General features: G+C 40.7%; 1 protein-coding gene across 1 annotated transcript in view; it reads right to left on the bottom strand.

Annotated features, from left to right (window-relative positions):
* The window catches only part of LOC126275201 (neural cell adhesion molecule 2-like), a 1,450,213-nt gene that overhangs the window by 657,311 nt on the left and 772,060 nt on the right, over nucleotides 1-20,842 (bottom strand). Inside the window, exon 4 of the mRNA XM_049977177.1 lies at nucleotides 18,434-18,544. Within this exon, the coding sequence (XP_049833134.1) occupies nucleotides 18,434-18,544 (111 nt within the window). The remainder of the gene's footprint in view (nucleotides 1-18,433; nucleotides 18,545-20,842) is intronic.

The following is a 20,842-nucleotide window of genomic DNA, read 5'->3' as shown; positions in this document are numbered from 1 at the left end:
TGTCATATTTTATCCTAACAGTTGGTATCATTACTAATTTTCGATATGGTTACGGTTTGGATTAGTTTATGTACGTCTGTGTTTTAGTCGAGTTGGGCTGCCACAAGTAAGTTTGAAGATCCAAGTCTATAATTTAGAAATCGATCAGCCAATTAAATACCATCAATGATACAGCTGAATTTATTATCCTACAAGCGCATATTAATGGGGCCTCTAAGTTTTTATCAATGAAAGTAAATTTCCGAAAATATATTTTCTGTTTCACCGCTTTAAGGAATACTACGACAACTTTCTTTCGATGGCTATCGTAGTTCAGGAGATTTTTACGTCACAAGAATTCCTATATCGATATTATTCTTTTCTATATCAGGTTTTAATTTTCAGTATCAGACTCACACCACTAGCGTATATATAAATATTTTTCTATTGTCTTCTATATTTATTTTACAATTATGTCCAAATAAGAGATTTAATAATTTATGGATGTAATTACAGGCAATTAGCTAAAAATGGTGGTACCACAATAACCCACACACATCATAAAAACGTATGTATGTACGTATGTATGACCGTACTTGTGTGTGTGTGTGTTTGTGTTTGTGTGCGCCTGTGTGGCTGTGCGCGTGTGTGTGTTTGTGTGGGTGCGTGTGCGTGTGCGCGCTCATGTGTTCGAGTTCCACACCTCCTGTCTCCTCCTGGGGGGCGGATTTTAGCCAAAGTTGGTAGATACATTCCTTACTGTCAGGCAACAATCTTTGTGGGGGTAAGAACCACGTAACTATCGTAGTTAAGGAGATTTCACGTCACAAGCAATAAGATACGTCAAAAAGAGCCGCATGATGTCAGATGTTTAAATATTTTTTTCTGTGCTACTAACTGTATTCACAATACATCTAACTAGCAGTATCCACATATGTCGCTAAATACTCTTAAAAAAGTATATTACACTACAACACGCCAGTCACTACATATGACGTCATTGACACAGAGAGTGAAATACTGCACTACTGTGCGTGACAGTTAAATTTATTGCTTCTTTTCTGTTAACTCTGTTCGCAACACATTTTGCTGACAGTATCCGTCTATGCATGTACATTAAAGTTATATCATTGTATGACACATAGATTACGATATCTGACTTCATAAACATTTAGATTCGTGTAAAACTGCCGCATTGTAGATGTTATTAGAATTTATTTCTTCTTAGTTACTATCTCTATTCACAACATTCAGCCATCAGTATCCACATATGCCGCTGACTGTACTTACGTATGTAACTGTACGTCACAGAGTTTAAAAATTAAGACGTCATAAACACTGTGAAACGTGAAAAAATGAAACATCGAACATGAATCTTTAATACATTTACTCTTCATTACTAGGACACCCCTACATCGAGTCAACTTAAGGATATCTCTGACACCTGCCAGCACTTGTGACAGCTTTCAAATGGGAAGCACAAACGGCTGTAGGCGAAAACCATAGTCCCGTGCGACTGCTACGGTCGCAGGTTCGAATCTTGCCTCGGGCATGGATGTGTGTGATGTCCTTAGGTTAGTTAGGTTTAGGTAGTTCTAAGTTCTTGGGGACTGATGACCACAGCTGTTAAGTCCCATAGTGCTCAGAGCCATTTGAACCATTTTTTTGAAAACCGTAGTCCTCTATAGCGCTACGAAAAGGTGTTGCCATAGGGACGTTTAAACATCGCGAAGTAACCGCGTTTGGTGTACCGAAACTGATGGAATCATGTTTCTTAATCTGAACACTGTGCATACAAATTTACACATTACGCATATATCTTAGTACGACTGTTTCATAATTTCAAAGGTGTTTCCGAACATATGCCAATGAAACTTTTTCGATACTTTACTACAGTTCACTTGTTCTTTTCGTAACGAACAGAAAATTTTTAGAATGAATATCCAGGCAAAGCCGATTCGGTTAGCTAGCATTACAGGTTTGAAAGTCGTACGTAGCAGATAACACACAAATATTTTTACTTGTTGAAAGAAATTTACCTATTAAAGTGAACGCATAACTATAAAATGTATTTGAGATACAACGATTTTTATGCATTTCCTGTCTAATTTAGTTCTTGGGGTATAATTCCTTCACGAACTCAATGGAGCAATTATACAAAAAATGGCAGTATCAGAATATTGACCCCTCTTGGTTGAATTTCTGCAGAAGCCCGTGTCTTGGCAACACTCGCGTCGTATCATAACATTTGTGTATAATTACCCTGTGCAGTAACGGATACGCGGATTATTAACTAGCAGCGGGGGTGGAGTTAGACCCAGTATTAACTCCAGGGATTCGTGGAAGTCTCGTTTTCCCGACCCAGATCCCAGCAACGTGCTTGCTTGCGAGATAGCCTCACGCAGCGTTAAGCACAGTCTACGGATTAGTAACGGCCAATTAGCGAGAAATTCAGCGACGATTGAAATGTACGGCGGCAACCAAGGGAAGGTGAACCAACATCACACAGGCTCTATCAACATTGTAATATTCATTGAGCGAATCCTTTTACTGATAGCTTCGTATATTCACGGTAGGAAACAACTCATCAGTTTTCTTTCTGCCTTACTCAACGTAGTACCGGATGTTTAGCAAATAATACATGTATTGAAAAGTACTATGTATTCAAAACTGTCGATCGCTGCGCTACGGCTCGGCTATTGGAGAAACGAATATGTTGTTTAACTTATGTTCACTGCCGCTAGATGCCGGTCGTCTTCTGTTCACTTGGTTAACGTCAAATGTTGCAAAAAGGCTAATCCATTGCTGAAATCATTTTGTGTCCTCGAGTTTACCACGTGTAATTTCGTGATTGCAGAGCCAAGACACTTCAGATGGAGTTACCAAACTGATCCTCCGAAAGGATGGAACATTCGTATATGGTATCGATGGTTTACAGACACATGATGTGTACACACAGGAGAAGAATTCTCGCTGCCGTCGTCTGTCGGACGAAAATGTCGTAAGAATTCAAACCGCTTTCTAACGTGCTCCTACGAAACGAAACGGTCATACCGGACGGGAGTTACGACATTCTACTGCAGTAATTTGGTGTGTTTTGAGTTGTTGGTTATGAAGCCATACAAGCTGCAGCTTTTACAGGCTTTACATCATGACGACGAACGCAAACATCAGAATGTTATAGACAATGATAACTAGCACAACGCATCATGTTCAGTGATGAAGCCAGATTCCATTTCAGAAAAAAAAAAAAAAAAAAAAAAGCGAATTTGGGGCCTACAAAACCCATATGCACCGTTTAACATGTACGAGATTTACCAAAAGTCAATGTGCTTCGTGCGAATTCGGACTCATCTGTTTTGGGTACATTCTTTTTTTTATATAAACACGGTTAACGGTCAGCAGTGACATTCCGTGTTACAAAACAGCTTATTTACGAGGCTGAACGAGGACCAAACATTTTGCAACAAGGCGTGGCACCCTCTCGCTTGAGTCGACAAGTGTGTAAATATTTGAGTGAAACTACAGAGCCGTTGGACTGGTCATCAAACAGCAGGGGACACTAGCACTTCTAAGCTGGACTAAACAGTCACTTCTTCCTGTGGGGTTTCATTAAGGACACCATTATCACCAAAGAACCTAGAAGATTTAAAGAAACGGACCAGTACCGCCACAAAATCAATGACGATGGACATGCCTACCCACCTAAGGGTGGCATTCTAGTATCGTTTGATATTGTTCCTGTAGCTGGTGGAAGACATAGTGATCATCTATAATCTAAACTTGATGGACTCGTAAATGCGTGTCACAAGTTTCATAACTGTATGTCTTACACAGCAATAAATATATGCGTCGAAATACATGTACACACCTTGCATTAACTTAATATTATGAAAAGGAAAGGTTGCTACTCATCATATAGTAGAGATGTTGCTCGCAGCTAGGTGTAACAAAAAGACTGTTGACATGAGAATTAGTGGAGGGTTTCAAAACTGCGAAGATGCATTTCGTCGGTAGGTCACCACAGTATCTGATACAGATGAATAGGTCAAATGGCCGGAGTTTTTAAGACACAGGGTCGGCCGGAGTGTCCGAGCGGTTCTAGGCGCTAGGGGCTGCGGGACCGCTACGGTTGCAGGTTAGCATCCTGCCTCGGGCATGGATGTGTATGATGTCCTAAGGTTAGTTAGGTTTAAGTAGTTCTACGTTCTAGGGGACTGATGACCTCAGACGTTAAGTCCCATAGTGCTCAGAGAAATTTGAACCATTTTACGACACAGAAAACTTCAACATCTTTATGGCGATTACGTTAAAGGACACGAAATGGACAACTGACGGATTGGGCAGAAACTAGCTTTTCAAACTACAACCTCCTGCAACATAAATAAAATTATTTACTCATACAACACTCACACACTCCCGTTTTGTTGCTTTTTCTCACATAGTCCAAAGGATCACTAAAAATGATAGTTTAATTATTATGTCAACGTTTTTGTTTCTTCTGAACACCGTTTCTGCTCATTATCTTTGCGCAACACTTAGTTACTGCTAAAGAAAACTGGGAAATTTTATGCCAAGGTTAGATTAGTTATTGTCCTTATGAACAGTTTTTTTAAAAAGTTCGTCGCACCATTTCGCATATTTACAGGAGTTGAAAACGCATGTTTTACGTTATGTTGTACGCAGAAACTCTTTCGTCAGTTCAGCGAACACTACTTCGAGGCAGCTGCTAATGTGTCTCCATCCATCCCTCACTGCCCTCCTGGCGCTAACAGTATTTCGCTCATCCAGCGCAAATACGGCACTCGAGAAACAAAAATAAAATAAAAAATTGAAAATGTAGTTCCGCGTTTCTGCACATTTGTTGCCTTTAATCTCTGTTTAGAGTGAGCAAATAAAAACAGTTTCATCGGAGCCACATGTCTCTAAATTCTAAAATGACATACAAATAAACGAAGAACTGCAACGCTTCAGTTATTCACGTAAAAATTCCTTCAGTTTTAATTACTGAACAGCCTCTCTCACACTGCTTAATTAGTTTTGCGCCTCAAAATACCTGTCTCAAACAGTCAAGTTAGTGGAACAACATACTTCTCAGTTTGTCGCCAATAATTAATGCTCCATTTAAAGCGTAGTTTCAATGACAAGGAAAATCTACAATTTCTAAGCTACTTCTTTTGATTTTATTGGATTTCTGCTTCCTGTTATGTGTTTTGACACATTTTCGTTATACTTTTACTTGTAACGTACTTTTATTGATCACTGTCTCATATAATGTTCACAGCAGTACTCACTAAACTGAATTGAGTTCGGTGGTAACAACATTAACTTTTTGGTACGTGTCAAAACATTGTATCAGGCGGTACAAATAATGTCGAGCTGTCGAAAGAAGACCTCGAGCCCGATTGCCATTACAACAGAACGAATTAAAGTCTTTCGTATTCATTTAAGTTAAATAAGCTAGTTTACATCAATTTTGTGCAGAATGTGTATGCACGCTGCAGCGGAGTGTGCACTGATATGAAATTCCTGGTAAGTTAAAACTGTGTCCAGGCCCGAGTCGCGAAATCGGGACCTCTGCCTTTCACAAGCAATGGTTCTAACGGCTGACCTATCGAGTCACGACCCACGACCCGTTCTCACAGTTTCACTTCCGCCAGAAATCTGGAAATATTCCCACAGGCCTTCAATATTCTGCTAGGTATGCAGGTGCATTTTTGCGAAGTTTGGAATGGTAGGAGATGAGGTGCTGACGGAAGTAAACCCTTGGAGGGTAGGAGGAGGAGAGGGGTGGTTCATGAGTGGGGCGTGGATGTTCACTCGATAGAGCGATTACCCGTGAAAGGTAAAGTCCCGGTCCCCGTCCAACACACAGTTTCACTCTGTCAGTTTCTTACTTTTCATGTTTAAGGTTCTTACCCAAATAGTTCTTACACCCAATCTGTGACATATTTTTACAGCTTACATTAAACTTACACGCGCTATTTAATTGAAGAAGAAATAATGTGTAAAAATACAAAAGACACATAATTTTTTTTTAAAAGTTGCCTTCAAACTATCACTGGTAGACTTACAACATTGATGACACCTTGGATCGCATGAGAAAGTGCTACTGAAAACTTAATAACCTCACTTTCTTTTATAATTCATGAGTCTTATTAGTGGTTTGATGCTGTCCTCTATCTCATTCTACATGGTATTCACCCATCACTCTCCATGATTTGTTATGTGGACTTCATTTATACCGTCCCGAACTACAGGGTGACCGGAAAGTCCTTTAACATATGTAAAAGCAGTAATCTACGGAAAAATGTAGCTACAGAGGTAAAAGTTGACACACGTGCCTTGGGTTTTACTGATACGAAGAACGAGTACAAAAGCTGGCCGTCAGATGGCGCTGGACAGAAACACGTCAGTGACGCCGCATGAGAAAAGTTTATAAAATGAGCCTGGCTTATAAACACCTGGTGGGTCAACTTTTATGCAGGCTGGCGCCTCACCCTACATTTCTACACGTGTGAAAGAACTCTTGCGCACAACATTGGGTGAGCATCGCGTGCCGAGTCGCCATTTTCATCATGCTTGGTCTCGTAGGTCCACAGACCTCAATCCGTGTGATTATTGGGTGTGTGATTAGATGAAGTCGCAAGTCTACTCCGATCGCCCGACCTCTTTAGGCATGCTACAAAACACCTTCCGACGGCAGTTTCCTACTGTACCTATTGATATGCTGTACAGTATTGTTCATAACATACTACACATACTGTTTTTGAATGAGGGCTGACATGTTGCCCTTCTGTTATAAAGAACACCCCCTTGGTCAAAAAAATCTATTGTTAAACTAATTATTCCTCCTGTTTCATGCGAAGCTCCATCAACTGGTAATTTGGTGAACTTTCTCGGTTTCAATAAAATCCCGTGTCATTTCCAGCATGTGTGTCAAATTTTACTTCTCTACTTACATTATTCCGTGAAGCACTGAATTTTGAAATGTTAACCGACTTTTGGGTCACTCTGTATATTTCCTTCCTGCAGTTCCTTCCCGCAACACGAGATAATTTGTCTCATCCCTACCAACTATTATGAAATAATTTCTTATTTAGTTACTAACAGGTTAATTCTCCTCATTACGCTCCCTAACTTTGTGGGCGGTAACTGTTCAATTTCTTCTATCTTACACAATACCTCCTTCACCACCAAAGAAAGCAGCCAGAAAGTTTCACATACTTATTAGGGTGGTTGGGTCTTCGTTCGAGCCCAACACGCACAGGAAGCACCTATGCAATTTCGTTTAGTCTGTGTTTCTGTAGGAAAGTGATTACCAATACTGATACTAGTTCTTCGTCCGAGTCTCTGCTTCTTGTAGTCTGTTCAGGCTGACATAATACTCATCAGTTTTCATTGATTCAGTGATACCGTAGTGTCTTGAAAACCTGGAACATGTTACCCAGATATTCACCGCGAATGGGTCAGTGCTTTAGATTATGTAAGCACACAGGGCAAAAATTTGTCCCCCCCCCTACACCCCTTCCACAACACGAAATACCAAGAAAATGTGCTGCTACTTACTAAAGTGTGGGCTGTAATTACCTCAAGGCAGCGAAATGTTTCATTTTTGGCCACCAGGTGCAAATCTGACACTGCACACCATCTCGTCGACGTCTCCGGTGCTCGTCTTGAACAAATTGTGTGATGGGTAGGCTGAGATGGTCCAACCACGTCGTCACTGCGGTCGCTGGATTTAACTTTTGTGGACTACTTTTTGTGGGATCTCAAGCAAGAGACTCCTCTAGAGACAGAGAGAGATCTGTTGGCAAGAGTTCGGGCCGCTGCATTAGAAATCAGAGACACACGAGGTGGGATGCAGAGTGTGTACCAGAACATGCTTCGTAGGTACAATGAATGTAACGACTTTGATGGTCTCAACATCTAGTCGCTGTTGTAATGCATCAGCACTGTTCTGTACATCATGCTGGGTTCTTTATTCCTTTGTGATATTGGAAACACGTAATGATTAAGTGTTCCGGTTAAGAATAGCGTCTATGATTAATAATCAAAACGTCCTCAGTCCCGGATTCGAAACCCACCACCGCTTAAACTTTGGACAAAACTCGCCGGCCGCAGTGGCCGAGCGGTTCTGGGCGCTACAGCCTGGAACCGCGCGACCGCTACGGTCACAGATTCGAATCCTGCACCGTGCATGGATGTGTGTGATGTCCTTAGGTTAGTTAGGTTTAGGTAGTTCTACGTTCTAGGAGACTGATGACCTCAGACGTTAAGTCCCATAGTGCTCAGAGCCATTTGAACCCTTTTTGACCCATTTTGAACCAAAACTCGTCAGCAGTGGCGACTGAAGACTTCCGGTGTAAGAAGTCACCCTTATTCAGCCAAACGCCATGTCAAAGACGGAGTACTTGCAGATAGAGTTTCAGGGCACACTGTTGCCCTTCGGCTGGTAAGAATCAGCAATGATTAACGGCATGAGGACGTACAAGGCAGCGGAAACCATTGCCTTAAAGACAGATATGGTTATCCGCAGGACGTGTTCCTGTGATTGAAAAATTGTCATAATGATCTCTCCATTGCCAAAATTTTTCCGACAAGTCGCGGATTCGGATCATCGGGAGATGACTGCAAAAGGTGAGATGACCATGGGAAAAAAGGAATAACCAATGAAAGGATAATGTTCTACGAGTCGGGGCATGAATGTCACAGGTTGGAAAGTGGTAGGGAAACTAGAAAATTTGAAAAGGGAAATGCTAAGGCTCAATCCAGATACAGTGGAGGTCAGTGAACTGAAATGGAAAGAAGACAAGGGTTTCAAGTCAGACATAACATAAACAGCAGCGGAAAATGAATTAACGGGAATAGAATTCGTTATGAAAAGGAACGTAGGGCGGAGAGTGAATTACTGTAAACAGTTCAGTGATATGGTTGTTCTCATCAAAATCGTCAGCAAACCAACACCAATAACGATATTTCAGATATAAGTGCAGACGTCACAAGCCAAAGATGAAGAGGGAGTAAAAGTAAATGAGGATACTAAACGTGTAACTCAATATGTAAATGGATATGAAAAAGTAATAGTGATAGGAGATTGGAATGCAGCTGTAGGTGAAGGAGTAGAAGTAAGCGTTAAGGGAGAATATGGGCTCGGTAGTAAGATTGAGAGAGGTGAAGGTGTAATTGCGTTCTGCAATAAATTTCAGATTATTATAGTGAATACTTTGTCCAAAGATAACAAGAGGAGGAAATATATTTGGAAAAAGCCGGGAGGTACTTGATGATTTCAGTTATATTACATCATGGTCAGGCAGAGCTTCCGGAACTAGATAGTACCAAGAGCAGATATGGACACATCGCAATTTAGTTGTGATGAAGAGTAGGTTGAAGTTAAAGAGACTAGTCCGGAAGAGTCAATGTGCAAAGAATCGGGTTACGGAAGTATTACTGAACGAGGAGATACACATGAAATTATGTAAAGGTATAGATCCTGCGACAAGGAATAACTCAGTAGGCGGTTCACTTGAAGAGGAACGCACATCTCTAAAAAGCGGAATAATTAAAGAAAGAAAGAAAAACAGAGGTACAATGCAGGTAGCCGCCAAGAAACCACGGATAACAGAATAAATATTTCTGCTGATCGATCAAAGAAGAGAGTACAAGAACGTTAAGAGGAATTCAGGAATGCAGAAATACAAGTCACTTGGACATGGAATAAATAGGAAGTACGGGAAAGCTAAGACAAAATGGCTGAATGTAGGATGTTAAAAAATAGAAAAAAATTACTGTCGAAAGGAACGAATTACAATATAGAAAAGGATGGTAACCTCACAGTTCAATGGGAATTAAACTGTTAAATGCAGAGGAAACAGCGGGTAAGTAGAAAGTGTACACTGAAAGCCTCTGTGAGGAGTAAGACTTATCTAATTTGATAGAACAAGAAACAAGAGTCGATACAGAAGAGATAGGGGATGCAGTATTAGAATCAGAGTTTAAAAGAGCTTTGTAAAATGTAAGGTCGAATAAGGCAGAAAGGATAGATAACATTCTACTGGAATTTCTAAAACCATCGGGCGAAGTGGCAGTAAAACGGCTATTCACGTTGTTGTTTCTAATGTATGTGTCTGACTGAAATCCCTCTGACTTTCGGGAAAAATCATCCACGTAGTTTCAAAGATTACAAGAATCGAGAAGCACGAAAATCATCGTCCTATCAGCTTTACAGTTCATGCACCTAAGCCGCTGACAAGAATAATATACACAAGAATGGGAAATGAAATTGAAGATGTGTTAGATGACGAAGAGTTTGGCTTTGGGAAAGGCAAATTCACTAAAGATAAATTCCGAGGCTTCAGTAGATAACATTAGCAAGACTGAAGAGATGTTCACAGGAATTGTCGATATGGAAAAAGCGTTCGACGATGTAAAATGGTGCAGGATGTTCAAATTCTGATAAAAATAGGGATAAGCTATAGGGAAAGATGGGTTATATAGAAAATGTACAAGAACCAAGAGGGAATAATAAGACTGGACGACCAAGAACGAAGTGTTCGTATTAAAAATGGTATAAGACAGCTTTTCGCCCCTGCTCTTCGATCTACACATCAAAGAAGCAATGACGGAAGTAAAAGAATATTTCAAGAGCAGAGTCAAGTTTCGAAGTGAAAGAATATCAGTGATAATATTCTCTGATGACACAGTTATCCTCAGTGAAAGTGATGAACACTCTAACGAGTACAGAATATGAAGTGCGAGTGAATTCCAGAAGAACGAAAGTAATGAGAAGTGGCGGAAATGAGAACAGGAAGAACCTTTACTTGACGATTGGTGATTAGGAAGTAGATTAAGTTAAGGAACTCTGCTACCTGGGCAGCAAAATAGTCTATGACAGACGGGGCAAGGAAGGCACAAAAAGCAGGCTAGTGGTGAGGAAACGGGCATTCCTGGCCAAGGGAAGTCTACTAGTAGCGACCATAGGCCCTGAGAAAGACATTTCTGTGAATGTACGTTTGTTGCACAGAATTGTATGGTAGTGAAATATGTGGGAAAACCGGGAAAGAAAAGAATCGAAGCAACTGAGACGTCGTGGTACACAAGGACGTTGCAAATTTGATGTACTGATTAGGACTGTTGATATTTTTAAAGATAACGGGAGTCCGGTATATCGACATTTAAAATGATTTGTAAACATCCAGTCGGTGTATCGAAATATTAGTCGATATTTCGATGTATCGACAAAAATACATATCGTATTTATCTGGAATACTTCATGTCGACATTCCTATATTTTTCATTTCTGCCAACGCCAGTGACCTAGCAGTTGTAGTGTCAAAACTGCGTGATGAAGTTAAACATTGCAGTTTCTGCTCGTATCGCCGAGCGACGATTACGACAGCGTTCCCCTCACATGACTCTATCTGCCTCAAAGACCAATCTTGTCATTTATATTTGTGTTCATCATTTTCAGTAACTGTCCCTGAAGAATGCGGATGTGAAGAAACAGCACGCTAGTGGCGTTAAAAACTGTTCTTACATCGGAAATCTTGTTATTCCATTCACATTGCCACCCCTAGTGCAATCGGACTTCCTCTTTGTGCCACCTATATTGGTTCACACAGTCAAAGAGAATGATTGGAAATGACGACACCTCAAAAAGTAGCAAGACTCCATCACACAGTGAAAGTGTAAAACTAGGCCTACTGCCATTTAAAAAGATCAGTTTCATATATTTGCCGAAAACGGCGAGAAATTAATATAAAATGAAAATATCGGCACTTGATTTTGGCATGCACATACAGGTATATTGGGAAATAGAATGTCACCAATATATATTGATATTTTTTTCAAAAATATTGATATATCGATATTTCATCAACGGCCGTAATACTGATAAGGTAATAAATGAGGTTTTCCGAAAAATCGGGAAGGTAAGAAATATCTGGAGAACTCTAACAAGAAGCAGTGACGGAATCGTAGGTTATCTGTTATGACATTATTGAATAAATTCTGTGGTACAAGAGGGAGCTGTAGAGGGTAATAACTGCAACATAAGATAATAATTGTAGACATACGTGGGAAAGGAAAGCGTTTCTGAAGAAGAGAAATTTGTTAACATCGAATATAGATTTATGTATCAGGAAGTCGTTTCTGAAAGTATTTGTTTGGAGTGTAGCCATGTACGAAAGTGAAACATGGACAATAACTAGTTTGGACAAGAAGAGAATAGAAGCTTTCGAAATGTGGTGCCACAGAAGAATACTGAAGATAAGGTGGATAGAGCACGTAACTAATGAGGAGGTATTGAATAGGATTGGGGAGAAGAGAAGTTTGTGGCACAACTTGACTAGAAGAAGGGATCGGTTGGTAGGACATGTTTTGAGGCATCAAGGGATCACAAATTTAGCATTGGAGGGCAGCGTGGAGGGTAAAAATCGTAGAGGGAGACCGAGACATGAGTACACTAAGCAGATTCAGAAGGATGTAGGTTGCAGTAGGTACTGGGAGATGAAGCAGCTTGCACAGGATAGAGTAGCAGGGAGAGCTGCATCAAACCAGTCTCAGGACTGAAGACAACAACAACAACGTTGGAAATGCAGCTCTGAGATGAAAAGGTTGGCACAGGAGAGGAATTCGTGGCGGAGGCAGCATACCTGTCACAAAGCTGGTGACTCAGAAAGCAGTCATATTAAGCACACACGAAGTACAGTCAGAACTAGACTGCTAGCTTCAAGGGAGAATGCTGTGTAACAAAATTAGAGGACCACTTTTTCGAAACACCGTAACTGTGTCCCATTGCGACGATTATGTTGGTTACTTCAGGTGCCAGCAGCATTCCTCTGTAATGGTGAAAAAAATACGCGGACCTGTGACGTCATCCTCGGGCTCGACGATGCTTCAGGGAAAAAGGTACGTGGAAAAAAAAAGAGGCAGGATCCAGAAGTTATTTGACGTGTTAAGTGGGTGAATGACGTTCCATAGCCGCCAAGTTTTACCACAATTCTGGCGAACACCGCCAGGGGTGTGCCATACGATGCGAAGGTCGTCACACCCTCTCTTACCCACATTTCACGCTGTCTTTTGACGCCTCAGCTATGGAGGCCAGAACCACGACACCCAAAGTTGAAATCACGCGGTTTTCTTAAAAGTGGCTGATGAAAACATAGTTAGGTTTTAGTAGTTCTAAGTTCTAGGGGACTGATGACCTCAGCTGTTAAGTCACATAGCGCTCAGAGCCATTTGAACCTACAATTTTCGTGGATAAAAACGACAATCTGCAGTGCGATAAGCAACATATACATGTTCGTGATAATGCTGATGTCTCCCTGAGTCTTCAACCATTCTTTAAGGGCATGTTGGACTGCCACAAATTGTGCACCAGTGACACATGCGTGAGTAAAACGACCCTCATATCGCCAATAACCATTAACCTCCTTATCACTCCGCCCCCCCCCCCCCTCACTCCCACCGTCCACGCCGTATTTTCTGCACTGAGAAAAGCTTGAAAGGCGCTTGCAGGAACGTAACAGTTAACGCATGTTTACCGAGTGATTACGTTCCCACAGTTCCCTAGCACTACTTCGAAGGTTTTCTCTGAATAGGCACATTTTCAAAATTTTCAATAAATGGGTGGGGGGAGGGGGTGGGGTATGCTGCGTGGGGTATGCTGCCGAGGTTAATGGCGAACTGTGGAGTCCTAGCGTGACACTTTCACCCTTTCGCCACAGGAGGCGTGAAATTGGAGCGCTGAAACTGCGGAAGACTATTTTGCTGTTTCGGATCACGTACATATTGCGTCGAGTGGTTTTGGATGGTTTTAGTCGTTCCACCCAGTGCACCAGAGCAGGAACTGCAGTCGCACTGCACTCTAAATGTCTTAGATTACTTTCAAAGTGGTTGCTAGGCGATGATGTACTTAGAGAATGTTTGAAGCTTCAGAAAAATGTTAGAAGCATCAAAGAGTGTAAAGAATGTCTTCTTGTTGCTCATAACTCTGCAAATTGTCCTTTTCGACACACGAAATATATGGGAATCAACATCTGAAGGAAAGGGTTCGTCGCACTCACGACCTTTTTGCCACCTCCTGAGGCGTCGATTAAGAGCGGCGGTGTGTCTGAAATGTATTTCTCGGCCAGTCTTAAGAAAACTGCCTGATTTCAACGGTGTCCATCACAGTTCTGACCTTCATAGCACAGGAGTCGAACGAAGGGGATGAAATGTTTGTAGGACGGGGTGTGATAATCTCTTCCTATCGTGTGACACTTCCACGGAGGCATTGGGCATAATTGTGGTGAAATGTGGTGTCCAATGAACCTCATTAACCCACTTTATAATCTCATGAACTTCTGAGCTCTGGCCCTTTTCCCGCACTTGTCGACACCTTGCTGTTTGAAGCGTCTTTGAGAGCAAGGGTGACGTAGCAAGGCACCTCGCTTTTACACAGTTACATAGGAGAGTTGTAGGAACCTTAAAGTTTCAAACTTATGGGTCGTAATTTGAGACAATTAAGGGGTTTCGAAAAAATGATCCTTTCTCTTGAGCACTGTAGATAAAGGCAATGTTCTAGAATGTTTTAATATTTCTTAAATACCTAGGATGCATAGTCCTCCAGAAATCTTAATCGAAAATAGGAGGAGGCGGGAATAGAGCTAGTGATTCGTCAGGCCCAGTTGACGACTATAGAGACTACACTACGTCAAATGACGTACCACTCGTGGAAAAACCATTACTTATTCATTGTTTTTGTGTGTGTTGTGTTTACGTTGAGTAATGCTGTCTATGATAGGGAGAATTTATGATAGCAATTCATTGCAGTAATTAGGCCTCTTGAGTAGCAGTATTAACGAAAAGGTGTTTTTTCCTCTGCAGAAAGTTCTTTATTGCAACACACAAGTGCTAATCTCGGATCTCCATGGGTACTTTTCAGCAGGATCTGACACATCACTTATATGATGTTTTTCCTATCAGGCGGATGGAGTTCTGACGATATAGTTTGCAAGCCGTCACACTATCATACAATTTATTGTACTCGGAGCAAATGGAGTTGCTCCATCGTAATATCCTTCATGGAGACTAAGAAGACTGAAGTGTTTCATTTCGATTTGTCAATTTCTCCGAATGTTTTCGCATTGTTATTCTATTTATCACTAATGCGAGAGAGACTAAAAGTTAATCGGACTTGAACTTCCTTCCGAAGAAATAAAATTATGGCCCTTAGGAAAGGCAAATTATCTCTTATCGAACAAAGGGGATTAGAAACTCGCGTAAAACCAGATACCAACAACATTCCAAACCGAAATTACGCGCCTCCTCAGTAAGATATTAGCACAAAGGCAGGGAAGAGATACATCGCGCCCAGAGGCAGTTCCGCTAAGCAGACAGTATTGTACCGAACGCAAAGCCGGGCATGGGCGCAGAGCAATATAGCCTGCCTGAGAACAGTGGTAGGTAACATCCCTTCAGGTTACGGGGGCTTTCGGTTATGTCTCCGTCAAAGCACAATAGAGCTATGGCGTCGATAAATATACTCCTCTAAACTAATATGGGTCTTACATTTTGTATGAATGACTGAACGAAGGAGTAATATTGTGATGGATACACAAGAGTCAAGCAACGTTATGGATGTACCCCATCAATACTCAGCAAGTTCTTAGGATTCGTTAATGAGACTAGCCTGGGAGAAATATGACGACAATGAGATGAGATTAAGATTCAGCATATATGCGATTTTCGTATGGTTTGTCCTATTTTCTAAGAAGCGCGACTACACTGCGATACTCTTGACTATCGGTCGAAAAGTTACTGTATTAATAACAACCGGAGGTAAACCGAATATATCTAAGGGTCTAGTGCTGTTGTTAGTATCGGATACGGTAACGCAAACTTTACAGATATATAAGAAAGCTAATAACCTCTGAGTTCTCAGGTTTATAAATAATGCGTCTACTCTCCTTGAAGACCCCATTTAAAAGTGGACAGCACACGACTCAAATGATTTTTTTTTCCATAAAGAAATCGGGGACCAAAGTAGTTAAGTCACATCTACGATGTAATTAGTCAGTTAATTAAGGAGACTTTCGACCTTTCTCTCACAATACCATATTCAGAATGAAGCAACCCTTACCCTTTGAGGCGTATATTACAAAGGAACTTCGAGACGTCGTGACAGCGAATGCATAGAACAGCAGGAGAGAGACAGAGGCAAACTGAAGATTTAAACATGGCAGTGAAGTAATTAAGGATGAACTTGAGTATTAATAGTGTTTCTAACTGGAAGTAACACACTACTGAGCTCTTCAAACGATTAAGAGCAAAGCTTTATTTCCTAGCGATACTATTAGTTTCGTAAACAAAGAATTCAATACTTTAATATAGTTCACGTTTTTCACTCATTAATATCTCATGACACACTTTCCTGAGCTAAGTCACAAGTTACTTAAGGGTGAAAATAACATACGGCGTTTATTATCATAGCCAGCCGGTGTGGTCGAGCGGTTCTAGGCGCTTCAGTCTGGAACCGGGGTACCGCTACGGTCGCAGGTTCGAATCCTGCCACGGGCATGAATTTGGGTGACGTCCTTAGGTTTGTTGGGATTAAGTCGTTCTAAGTTCTAGGGGACTGATGACCTCCGATGTTATGTCCCATAGTGCTCGTAGCCATTTGAACCATTTATTAGCATAAAAGAAATTTTTTATATACGTCCCTTTAAAATATATCAAATCAGAAATTTATTGAAAATCTACTTATATATGTGACACCACTTCCTAACTTTTCAAATGGTAAGTAAATGTGAATTTTTATCTCAATTAGTTATTCGTTCAGTGTTACACTGTAAGTGGCTGCACACGTAACTACATGAACGCTCAAAAATGTCTTTCATCTCTGTATCTGCGAACATGTGAAGAGTTAGAATCGAGAGAAAGAAAATAATCAAAGATGGGTGGCTATTTAAGTGGTGCGGCCGTATTGGCCAGGTTTAGCTGGTTATATGAGCTCGTAGAGCAGGTTTTTCAAAACTGCGTTCCACCGGAAGTGAATAAGTGCTGTTAGTGAAAAACTATTAATAACATTGTGTTTCTTTTTCGACATTTTGACGGTGCTAATTTTTTCAACTTTTATTATGATTTCAGTGTTACTAGTTATGGCTTCAGTTTTGAAGTAATCACTGATAAAACAAATTTCTTTTCTTTTTTAAAATTTTATTAACTCTCTAAATAAGGAAGACATTCCATCTAAGTACCAGGATTCTCAAAGTGGTTGGTCGGAGGAAAAGTTTGAGAACACCTCTCGTGGAGGAAAGAAATGTGTGAAGATGTTGATATTAAAAAAAGTTTGAAATTGTTCATACGACTGGTGTAGGGGCTTATAAAAATTCTGCAGAATAGATTTTTTGTCCTTTAATCTGAACTGCAGAGTGGTGTTCAAAACATAGCAAAATCTTGAACGATTTTCCAAATCAATCTCTCATTCCACTGCCACCATTTATGGTTGAGTGGAATTAACATTTTTGCTTATGAAACAGTACCCACGATGTTTTAAGGACACCTTTATTTGGCCAATCGTCTTCTGCCTGCAGTTTATTCAGTCATCAGGAAGTTTGCACAAGAGTAATCACGCAGGGCGGCGGGTATCTAATGGCTTCCTAGCCAACGAATGTAAAATCCATCAAATACAAATGCTTTAGTAAGCCCTTTTACGGGAACGCTGTGTATAGAGAGTGATACAGTTGCAAGTCAGAAAATGATGTCTTTCTTTTCTATGTTTCGTATATGTTTCTAGTAATCAACATGTAAGCCGAGACTTTAAATGCCAGTAGAAAGAAATTACTTGGACTGTACCTCAGATTGATACCTGCAATTTTTCTCCTTGGCATTTGATTGCATTTTTACAGTTTTCAATTGCAAAACTGAATAGAGAACATTTTTACAAAAAACATGGTGTACCAATTACAAATGCTATATACGCTAAAGCGTATGCCAAAACTCTGCTACGTCCCAATTTTCTTCATCTCTGACTCATACCCTTGATATATCAATTGTAATTATCGCTCTAAAACAATGTGTTAGACCACGTGATCAAGTATCAACATTTTTCAAGTCACCTGACAGAGTATTGAAGCGTACTGCTTTTTACTCCAATGTGACGATACATACTTCTTCTTTATGATGTAGATGGGGCTTAATTTCATTTTGACAAGAGAAATCATTCCATTAATTCCACATTAGCTAGAGAGCGATATAAACAGGACTGTTTTAATACGGCAGAATAGGATTTTTTTTGTTATTACTGTTTGGAATTTTAAGAATCAATAAATCAGCCGTTGAAGATGTGTTAATCGAATACCTGAGGCAGCATATTTTCCTACAGTAATGAGTAACACTGTCACTTTTAGTTCATTACTCTATGACATGTTAACGTTATGTTGATTCGACGTGCAGCGCAAGTGCAGCTTACCTCCCGTGGAAATGCAAGTCAGCTGAGGTGTCGCGCCCTCAGGGAACGGCCCAATGACGTCACGCACAACGATACCCCGCTCGTCGACGACAGTGATGTTGTGCGGAGGCACTAGAATGAGAGGAAAACATACACTGTGAACTGGTTCGCTACAGGCCAATGTAACTACAATTCAACCTCATGTAAGTGTCTACAGTACTGGTCACATATTTTTTAACGTGTGTAACAATGAGTGCATTGTCCTGCCGGGTGACTTTCCATAACACTTAGCGAATTACGTTTATTTGGCCTTGTAGAGTGCAATCAAACACATTTTCTTTATTATGCTACACTTAACAGTTATTTTACAAAATAAAACTTTTTTCAGAATATCAATGTGTGTTCACTTAAAACGTTCCGAATCTAGTATTCTGTTTTGTAGATAGGAGCACCGTGAATTTACCAACATCGTGAGGCTCAACTGCCGCGCGGGGTAGCCGTGCGGTCTAGGGCGCCTTGTCCCGGTCCATGCGGCTGACCCCGTCGGAGGTTTAAGTCCTCCCTCGGACATGGGTGTGTGTGCTGTCCATAGTGTGCGTTAGTTTAAGTTAGATTAAGGAGTGTGTAAGCCTAGGGACCGATGGCCTTAGTAGTTTGGTCCCATAGGAACTTACAACAAATATCCAAAAAATTTAGGCCCAATTCGTCCACAGAACCGTATGTTTGGTAGAGAAATTTAGGAGAAATGATCCAACAGGAAACCTAGTAGTAGGTCACAAAATGGCAGGGCAGTACGTGATTAGTAATACATAAGCAATGTGAAGCTTCAGCTCAGATATTCACATGATCCTAATGCACTTGCTACACACCATACGGTGCGATTAACGTTAGATCACAGAATTGGAAGAGCATAATTTGTATCCTTACAGCATCTGTGTTACTGTATTCCAACAGACGTAGACACAGAGACAGGTGGGTTGATTCAGAATATGAACGTTATACTCTGCACCGACATTGTACGGACTGGGTAACGTTCTAACGTAACCGAGGATGTGGGTAGAGTATTGACATCAGAAATCCAAGTCTATTAGCAAGGTAACCGAGGCTGACGGTTAAGTCCAAGGAACAGTGTAAATTTAATTGTAGTCATCTCTCGTAGACAGGGAACGTCTTTCAGCTTCGTATGTAACAACGAGACACTCACAGTGAAGTGTTTTTGCCCACGCTGGAGGAACTATGCATGTGTTATAAGCCAAGTGTGTGCCTGGAAGGGCAACTGCGCTTTTATGAACTATTTTAGGTGCATCACACCCAGAATTTTCTGATTCGGACGTATTTTTTTCCTCCAAACATATAAAACACGCACTTTATACGGTACGACGCAAAAGAAATACGACTTTTCGCATTAATACGGAACTAATTTAGCATGACTTACTAGTGCGAACCCTTTTTCGGCCTCAGTTTGTGTCCATACACTGTGACATGTTTTACCTAAATCGATCAAGTAATTGCTATATGACGAGCAGTTATCTACAGCAGTGTCGTTTTGCTCCTCCGAAAAATGTCGTGTATGATATATGTCACGAGAAGAGGACGAAATATGTTCAAAAGACTGTGGCCACCTTCAAATTGTGAACTGTTTGAATCCACATACGTCCACAGTAATTATTCCTTCGTTAAAAGTATTTATGTGTGCAATTCTCCTTGAACTGGTATGTACGAAATTTATCGTTCTGTGCAGCTGGTTTCATTGGATTTTATGATAAACGTGATTGATAAGGGTACAACTTCATATTCAAACACAATAGCGTGCTAGCACGTCCAGACAATTATAGGGTGATTCTGTGATTATTTTACAAACTTCTAGGGATAATGCAGTAGGGTAAATGTATAAATCTGAGGTGAGTATTCCTGGTCCGGAAACGACTGAGCCGAAAAGTATAAGCAAAACTCATTCTGATCCTCTGACTGTGGAATGCATGTACCAGAGGTACTCCTGTTGCTAAGATTGTAAGGTAGAAAACCTTCAAAGGTTACTATGAACTGAAAAAAGAAATAAAGTTCAGTCAGCACTGGCTCTAAAATGCATACCTTACGGGCTACGTTAGATTTTTCAGTAGAAGTGTTTCACAGTACCAAAGATAGAAAAGTGGTCACAGCTCTTAAAGTATGCGTTTGAGAGCCGACATTCACTAGACATGTTTCCTTGTTTTGGTCCATACTACTACCTCTGAAAATTGCCTACCCTACAATCATAGCGTCAACAGTACCGGTACTCCACGCTCTGAAGTTTCAGAACCATTTCCGCTTACAACTCTTGAGTCGGTCGTTTCCGGATTCTGGTCTATTGTCTCAAACTTAATCATTTACCCTTCTACATCATTCCTGTCTGTAATATCATCACAAAATCGCCATGTTCTTCCTTAGTTA

This window comes from Schistocerca gregaria, chromosome 1 (assembly GCF_023897955.1).
Source record: "Schistocerca gregaria isolate iqSchGreg1 chromosome 1, iqSchGreg1.2, whole genome shotgun sequence".
Lineage (NCBI taxonomy): Eukaryota > Metazoa > Arthropoda > Insecta > Orthoptera > Acrididae > Schistocerca > Schistocerca gregaria.
The sequence above is the reverse complement of the archived record's forward strand: the minus strand, read 5'-3'. Positions and strand labels throughout refer to the sequence as shown.